Source organism: Biomphalaria glabrata, chromosome 7 (assembly GCF_947242115.1).
Source record: "Biomphalaria glabrata chromosome 7, xgBioGlab47.1, whole genome shotgun sequence".
NCBI classification, from domain to species: domain Eukaryota; kingdom Metazoa; phylum Mollusca; class Gastropoda; family Planorbidae; genus Biomphalaria; species Biomphalaria glabrata.
This window is the reverse complement of record NC_074717.1, coordinates 31,683,225-31,692,296: the sequence shown is the minus strand read 5'-3', so window position 1 is coordinate 31,692,296 and position 9,072 is coordinate 31,683,225. Positions and strand designations below refer to the sequence as shown.

The following is a 9,072-nucleotide window of genomic DNA, read 5'->3' as shown; positions in this document are numbered from 1 at the left end:
GCATAGGAAACAATTCAGTCGTACCAAATATACATCACCTTTTTTTTTTTGCACAATAAACAAAGTTCACTCAAGTAAATATATATCTAGATATAAACATGTATTTTTAATATGTTACCGGTATATAAAACCTTCTTTTAAAATAATCTAAAGCTACATTTGTAAAAGCAATCGAGTTGACACTATTTGCTTTGATAAAACTTTTATAGCTTGTTGCAATGGTTGACCTTCACAACAAAAATGTAGTTACAATTAAGTCAGGACACTGATGTACATAATACAGGGAACTTAATATGGTAGGGATATATTATTTTATTTTTAAAAATACAGACAGAAAGACAAAAAGACGAGGACTTTATATGTAATTTTTGATGAGGAAGAATCCTCAGAAAACTTTTATTCAACCTCTTAAACTTTACTTAGTAAGTTTTTTTTGTAGAAACTCTACAATGGACAGAAAACAGGATGATAAAGGATAATGATACAAAGAAATTAACTTTTCTGACATTTAAAAAATTACATTATAAAATATATATATATATAAATACATATTTTTTTTAAATTACATATTATAGTTGTTTTTTTGGTAATAAGGGTCACTTGCTCTTCAAGGCCACAGGAGCAGAGTTTTGGATTCAGTTTTCCTTCTTCCAGGTAGGTAGCCAGACCTGGATAACAAGCCCTTCCTGCCCAAAACTGGATCATTATATTATTTACACCGATCCAGTAGAGGCAGACAGAGAAAGCAATGGGCAGACAGCATCAAAGATAGATAGACATGTCATTGAAAGAGATTCTAGTGAAGGTAAAAAGTAATGGAGAAAGATAGATAGACATGTCATTGAAAGAGATTCTAGTGAAGGTAAAAAGTAATGGAGAAAGATAGATAGACATGTCATTGAAAGAGATTCTAGTGAAGGTAAAAAGTAATGGAGAAAGATAGATAGACATGTCATTGAAAGAGATTCTAGTGAAGGTAAAAAGTAATGGAGAAAGATAGATAGACATGTCATTGAAAGAGATTCTAGTGAAGGTAAAAAGTAATGGAGAAAGATAGATAGACATGTCATTGAAAGAGATTCTAGTGAAGGTAAAAAGTAATGGAGAAAGATAGATAGACATGTCATTGAAAGAGATTCTAGTGAAGGTAAAAAGTAATGGAGAAAGATGATAGACAAATCATGAGTGGAGCCCCAACATAATGTGGGGTAGGTGAAGTTCAAATAGATCCAAATGAAACAAAAACTCATCTACAGCCACATTTTAATTCAGTAAAAAATGAAGGGTAAGTGCTAAACATTTTTTGACTAAAATATTTCTTTTCTTTTTTTGTTTTAGTTTTTTAAATAACTGAAAGTCAAATAAGTATTTTACAACAGTGATAGAATACTTTTTTAATGTGCTCGTACCACTATGCATCTGGGCATAGCATTTTTTTTTTTAATGTAAAGGGATGACAATGCAATAAATAAATATGTGCACATTCACTATGACCAATAAAATATAATTTTAATCATTTCATGAAACATTTACATATTTAATTAACAAATGTGCTTATTACATTTTACATTAATAGTAAACATGATCACAGACTAAATTGTTCTTAAAACACTTTTTGGTGGCAAAAACATCAGGCGCATCACAGGTGATTAGAGCAAACTTGATCTCTTCTAAGACTTAAAGTTGTCTAACTGACCTACTCTTTTAACTTGGCATTTAACAACTGATTAACTAACTCAATTGAAGACTTGCCTTCCAATTTCTTTACAACTTTGTTTCTCAATATTTCAAACTGGTTTTTCTTGCCTTTTTTAAAAGCTTTCACCTGAGGATGATTTTATATATGGGCAAGTGAAACAAGATAAACAATGTCATCAAAGGATTATTGTTGTTATTATGTTGTTGATTTAACATTAATTTATATAAGAGCAATTGGAGGGGGGGGGGGAAGAAAATATATTTTGTAGTCTTTCTACCAGAAAGATAAATATGATAGTATTTACTTACAGCATGTCTATTTCTGGTACAGACTTCCTCAATGATAGACATGATAACAGATTCATCAGTAACTATCCAAAGTCCTTTCTCTTCAATTATGTCAATACATGATTGATCAGGTTGAGCAACAAGGGTTTCCATCAGCTACAGATAAACAGTAGTTTAGTTTGAATGGAAATGTTCACTTCAAAAGAGTGATTTAAGTAAACATTTCTTTTTCCCATTCAGTGAAATGTTTACTTCAAGAGACTGATACTAATAAAATTATTCCAAAAAATACTATTTTATTAAGTTTAAAATGAGTACAGAAAAAGATATATAAAAAATATATCACAATATCAATATAGTAAAAGATTTAACCATTGAATTTAACATTTAATCCATAAATATTGAACAATCCGAAAACTAAACACATTTTGTCACTTGAAATTTCAGATTAACAAATACAGTAATATATTGTATCATTTACATTACTTCAGATGCATAAAATAAACTAAAAAAGAGAAACCACTAACACAATGATGTCTTTTTTTAAAAAAGACATGTTGGTCCCACACCCAGCTTACAGCCAAAACAAAGAACAATCATTATTTATTATTATTATTAATTATAAAGACAGTGAAATATTATATACCAAGTTACCCGTTGAGATTAATGCCACACTTCACACTGCTAGCAAAGTTACTCCCCAATAATAACACAGAATTTAAATTATACTATGCATTAAAAATGTCAAGCACCTTTCTTATGACATTATAATAGAGCATTAGTGAATGCCAAATGTAAATTTTATAACACTACTAAACCTATATGGGAATTAGATTTTTTTTTCCAATCAACTATGTCTTTAAAGAAACATGTATGAAGACTTTTTCTTTTCAGAAGACTTGAGACTTGTAATCAGTTTATTGCTTATCATAAAAAGAAATAGTATTTAATAACCAACACACCTGCAATGCAATGGGTAACTCAAAAAAAAAAATCATAAGAGCTCTAGAGCCTAGAACACATGTACGAAACTTTGTAATTCTAAAATACTTACTACAAAAGCAGAATGTAAACTGATTTCCCCTCTACCAAAAATGTGAGCTATTTCCAATAATGCAGCTTCACGTAATGGGCTGCAATGAAATGAAAAATAAAACAAGGTAACAAAAGACAGTTTGTGTGGAAACACAAACACAAAATCGGCCCCCGAAGTGGTCCACCCAGGCAGGCTTCAATATTTTCAGAAAGAACATCCAAATGAAATTATATCAAAGACAAATGAGAGATAAGAATAAAGAAAGAAGGTTAACAGATCTTGTGTAGTGCCCCAACGGTCCCGCAGATCAAAGGATAGGTTGTAAGTGAATGTAAAGTTAGATGTGAACCTGGCCTAACTAGTTCCTTTTTTTAGACCTTGTGGTCTATAGGGCAGATGATGTAAAGTTCATCTGTTTTTGTGGCCTACGGTTAACGAGGGTGTCATGTAGCCAGCACAACGACCAACCGCCTTTACTTTTCCCCAACTAATGTCAGGTACCCATTAGAGCTGAGTGGACTCAGGTGCCCAAAGATTCCAAAGTTGAAAATCCCAGTCTTCACCAGGATTCGAACCCGTACCCCCGGTTCGAAAGCCAAGCGCTTCACCGCTCAGCCACCTCACCTCCCCTGGCCTAACTGATGTCTTATAATTGATCTAATTGTTTTGAAAAGGCTCAATCTCTAATTCAAATCCTAAAAAAAAAAAAAAAAAAAAAAAAAAAAAAATTCCACAATAAAAAAAATGTTCAGGAAAATGAAGTTTACAAGATTACTATTCATTTTAAATTAGGTCTAACTTATAATGCATACTAATTAGCCTTTTCTCTTTAAAAAACTGCTTGCATAACGCATAACTGATTTTAAAAATTAGATTTTTCGCTTACAGAAAAAAAAAAAGTAGCCGTTGCATCAGAACTTTGAATGGTCTAAAATAATGTGATGTCAGATTTTCAATATCTTTTCTAGTTTACGAGATCTAAACGGGACGGACGGACAGACATTTCGCACAAAACTAATAGCGTCTTTTCCCCTTACGGGAGTCGCTAAAAAAAAAGCAATGAAGTAAACCTAGAAATAAGTTATTTCAGTCAAATACTCAAACATCAAGCTAACTTCAGTTGAAACTCTTTTTTTCCCCCCCCAACCAACCAAACTTCTGGTGCAGTAGCCAAGTGATTAGTCCTAACTCCAAAACTGACTGTGGTGGAAACTTGTAATTCAGCTTTTAATGATGTTTTTTGTTCTACTCATTACAAAACAATAACATGATGTTGGTTAACTTGTAATTCAGCTTTTAATGATGTTTTTTGTTCTACTCATTACAAAACAATAACATGATGTTGGTTTCATGTAATAATGGTTAATTACTGTCCATAGAAACAGGTTCTTCATAAGCCCCATGCACTTTGACCTTTAAGCCCCTAACCAACAAAGTGGTTATTACAAGATAAATGGTAATGTTGATATAAATAATGTTTTGCAGATGATGTTTTTCTTAGGATCAAACACTTGTAATGTGACATTTTGTGATTTTAGCAGTAATCTGGCCATGGGTCATTACCATACATGACAACCTGCAACTTGAAGTTAGAACAGAGTAACTTATATTATATATAATATTTACTAAATAATTTTATATCAAAATTACCTGGCCATATGAGCAGTGTCCCCTAACTTTAAATTGTCCAACAATGTCACATAGCAGTACCTGAGTAAAGCTGAGGTTGTCACAGGATTACATCCATGGACATCAACCAATTTTTCAAACAACTCAGATAAATTGGCTCTCTGCAATACAAAATTGAATATTATTATTCGTGAAGCAAACATAAAATGATTAATACATATTTTTTTTAAAGTTAATTTAATTTTCTTGTAAAATTGCCCATTTACAATATTTTATTAACTTAATTTCTTTGCCTTAGTTAAGAAGATATTTTTGACTGTTTGACTGCATGAGTCATAGTAGCTATTTAAAGAAATGACCACACCAAACTAACTGGACAGTATCAGTTTGTAGAGCAATCTACAATATTCCAACTAAGAACAGGACACAAACCATTAAATTTTCACACCCTTCTGTAGACACTGTGCCCAACCAATGAAATTATGAATTAAACCCTCTTTGAGCGCCCCAATTTAAATCACCTTAGGCAGACACTATTACAACTACAACCCAACATAACCAACACAGAATGGCAGTGTTAAATAGTTGGAAAAAAAAAGCCTATTACTTATGAGCCTTCAGCTCAGCAGCAAAAAGTGGGCTAGGAGAAGAGTCAATTTAGACAAATATTTTCTCTAATTCACTATTTGGTCCTGACAACAAAATTAGTATTGAGCTAATTTTATCACAACACAAAGCTAACATTCCTTAAAAAAGGTAGACTACTAATAAAAGTCTTACCACTAAAATGACAGCGTTCTTTAATTCCATTTTGTATTTCTCTTCTAGTCTCTTTCTCTTTTCCTCAGGAAGCTCTTTCATTTGGGATTTCACAAGCTCTATAACAACAACGTTGCTATCAGAGGTAGATGTTGACAAATCCTTGTGAATAATTAACGGTGGCAGGTTGGGCTCAGGCATAAAGCGATAGTCTAGAACTTTTTCTTTTTCTCTCATTAGTAGTGTTTCTCTGTTTCCAAAAAATTTGAACCACAAAACAACAAAAATCACAGTTTATCATTTTTGTGCATGCTAAAGTAATATAGAGAAAAATACAATTTTTTTTTTGTGTGCAAAAGTTAAAAACATGATTTTAAGCATAATCATTGATAAAACATGGGCTAACCATAAACAAAAGTAATTTGAAACAATGTTTAGTGTAAACATGTTTCTAAAAAAATTAAGAAAATAATGTACCAAACAATTGCATTACTATTTATCAATTAAAACATGTGCAACTAAGTATTACATAACAAAAAAAAGTCTGTGTGGCTGATAAGCTTAACCCACTTGGTTAAGGGGCTGAATTCAATTCTCAACTTGAGCTGAGGTTTGTTGCTAAGCATCTAAAAGCAGCAAGGAAACCTTACACAGTGGACTACAAAAGAGATTGGACCATAGTGTACTGAGCATCCTGTAGACAACATTCCTGGTGAACTTCTACAGGCGTGAGGAGAAACCATGATAAACGCACTCTCTATGATTTGCAACAAGATCTGGCAATCAGGAGATAGCCCAAACCCTGGACCCAATCACTCATCATAACCCATCTAAAGAAAGGCAATTTACAACTCTGTCAAAACTATCGCACAATCAGCCTCATAAGCCATCCCAGCAAAGTACTGTTAAAAATTATACTAAACTGGCTAAAACCGATAGCAGACAACATCATATTAGAAGAACAAACTGGTTTTAGACAAGGTGGCAGCACAACAGAACAAATCCTAAACTTCAGAATACTCTGTGGAAAATATCTCCAACACCAAGAGAATCTTTTCTGTCTTTATTGATTTCAACAAAGCTTTCAATCAAGTATGGCACGGGACACTCTGGGCGACAATGGAAAAGTACAACATCAATAAAAACATAATCAAAGTTATCCAGTACCTCTACAAGGATGCCACCAGTGTGATATACTTCAACAATAATATTGGGGACTGGTTCAAAACCACAGTTGGAGTAAGACAAGGCAGCCTACTTTCACCAACACTCTTCAATAACTTCCTTGAAAGGATAATGGAAGATGCTCTCGACGGCTATGACGGTACTGTTAGCATTGGAGGAAGAAGAATCACTAACTAGCGCTTCACAGATGACATTGATGGCCTAGCAGGGACAGAAGAAGAACTAGCTGACCTGGTGATGCGCATTGACAAGACTTCCGCAGCATATGGCATGCAAATAAATGCCGAAAAAAAAAAAATTATGACCAATAGCCAACAGGGCTTTAAAAGAGGCATCAGTATTGGAGGTGAAAAACTGACTAGTGTTAACAGCTTCAAATACCTCGGAGCATTTGTCTCAGATGAGGGAACAAAACTCAAACTACTGGCCCAAATAGCACAGTTCCCAGCAGCCCTTTCAAAACTGAAAATAATTTGGAATGACAAGGGCTTGGCCCTCGGCACCAAAATTAGACTGATGCGCTCCCTGGTCATAGCCACATTTTTATATGCTTGAGAGTCTTGGACGCTGACTGCAGAGCTAGAGAGGAGGATCCTAGCAATGGAATTGAGATGCTACATAAGGATCCTAGGCATCAATTTCAAAGACCGCATCACAAACCAAGAGATTAGAGACAGGGTTACTGCAGTGATCGGACCCCATGATGACCTGCTAACTATTGTAAAGAAACGCAAGCTTTAAATATATGGCCATATTACAAGATCCACAGGGCTCACAAAGACCTTCCTTCAGGGAACAGTACCAGGAAAAAGAAGAAGAGGCAGACAGAGAAAGCGATGGAAGGACAACATAAAAGAATGGACGGCCCTACCATTGATAGAGGTTTTAAACAAGGCAAAAGACAGGGAGGAATGGAGAAAGACGGTCGACAAATCCTGCTTGGTGCCCCAACAGTCCAACAGACTAAGGGATAGGTAAAAGGTACTGAGCATGCTTTAAGTGTAAAAGTTGTGCAAAAGAAAATTAATTTTATATGAAAAAAAAACTTTTAAATTTTCAACTAACCCATCTTCAACATCAAAAGATCTTGTCTCATTTTCTACCACACCACCAGACTCTAACAACTGTATTTGACGATTGATTTCATAGTCTAAAATATATAAATGCTTTAAAGTTAATAACAGATATAACAAAATAGTCATTTGTAAAAGAAAAAATGTTATTGCTATAGTTAGTTGTGTTAATATTTTAAAATATGCTTCTTAAAAAAAAGATAAATACTATATATTCAGCAGAATGAAGTATAAAAATTACAAGGAAATGTTACAGAAACTAACTTAAATGTAAATGAGTAGTTGGAAATTGTCGTGCACATCTGAAGTTGCTTCTTTGATTGATGCCTTCGTTTGTGCCCTATTTCTAGGGACATGCTATTTCTAGGGACGCGCTATGTTGGCGTCGTTGCTCTGTTTGTTTTAAGGGATAGCAGTTATTTTAATGGACCTCTCTGTTGTTGTTTTCTTCCCCAGCATCGGATAAGTTAGTTTATTTAACTTTCTTCTTCGTGTTGTGGCTCTAAAATCATCGGTAATATAATCTTGTGAATGGCGGTCACAAGGAATGCATATTTTTTCTTATTTAGGGACTCAGGCTTGGGACCCTGCAGGAGTTACGCCTGATCAGTAGGCGCTGTTTTGGTATGGACCTTACTTGACTATCGTCCATGATATTGGGTTGTGGGCTTCGGGAGCCCTGATTGAACTGCTGCACATAGCTTAAGGTGTGCTATATTTATGTTGAATAATTTGCATACCTTGTACTTGACCTTGTAATTACTATTATGTACTTCCTCATCATTCATGTCATATTACATCATCTATTCATTAAACTGTTGTATTTAAACTCTTGTTGTTAGCTGATATAGGTTACCTTATCATTATTACTTGTTCTGTATAATTATCTAACATATCAACTATATCAGGGGTGCCCGGGCAGACGAGCCACTGCCAAATTACAACCCCGACAGAATTGTAATAACGGACTATGGGTGGGGGAACCTGGTGAAGTATGTCAACCTTAGATAAACCTGTAAACCCATGTGGACAGAAATAAAGAAAAATAAAATCATTATATTTAAATAAAAAGATATAGTTTTTTTTTTACCTACAGCTAAACGAATATTCCTAAGGGAGTTCAGATTTTTTACTTCGGTCCTTGTACCCATTGGTTCCCCTAATCTGTTGACAGATATATTAGCATCAACTCGAAGAGATCCCTCTGAAAACAAAAAATGCATTTACAAGAAAAACCTTTAAATTTCATTTTTTTTTTTTTAAAACCACTCTGCTCTAGTAAATATTCTGGTCATATGGCCTATTTTTTACCTTGGGGTAAAACTGATTTCATGGTACCAGAGCAGGGTTAAAATTAGAACATTCTTTTACACTATTTAGTGGCCAGAAATAAGTCAGCAAGTC

General features: G+C 33.9%; 1 protein-coding gene across 1 annotated transcript in view; it reads right to left on the bottom strand.

Annotated features, from left to right (window-relative positions):
• Positions 1-365: 365 nt before the first annotated feature.
• Positions 366-9,072, bottom strand: part of LOC106079490 (aspartyl/glutamyl-tRNA(Asn/Gln) amidotransferase subunit B-like) — a 23,547-nt gene continuing 14,840 nt past the window's right edge. Inside the window, exons 6-12 of the mRNA XM_013240661.2 lie at positions 8,759-8,872; positions 7,661-7,745; positions 5,432-5,660; positions 4,673-4,812; positions 3,041-3,119; positions 2,008-2,142; positions 366-1,825 (exon numbers count right to left, since the gene is read on the bottom strand). Of these exons, the coding sequence (XP_013096115.2) occupies positions 1,697-1,825; positions 2,008-2,142; positions 3,041-3,119; positions 4,673-4,812; positions 5,432-5,660; positions 7,661-7,745; positions 8,759-8,872 (911 nt within the window). The 3' untranslated portion in view covers positions 366-1,696. The remainder of the gene's footprint in view (positions 1,826-2,007; positions 2,143-3,040; positions 3,120-4,672; positions 4,813-5,431; positions 5,661-7,660; positions 7,746-8,758; positions 8,873-9,072) is intronic.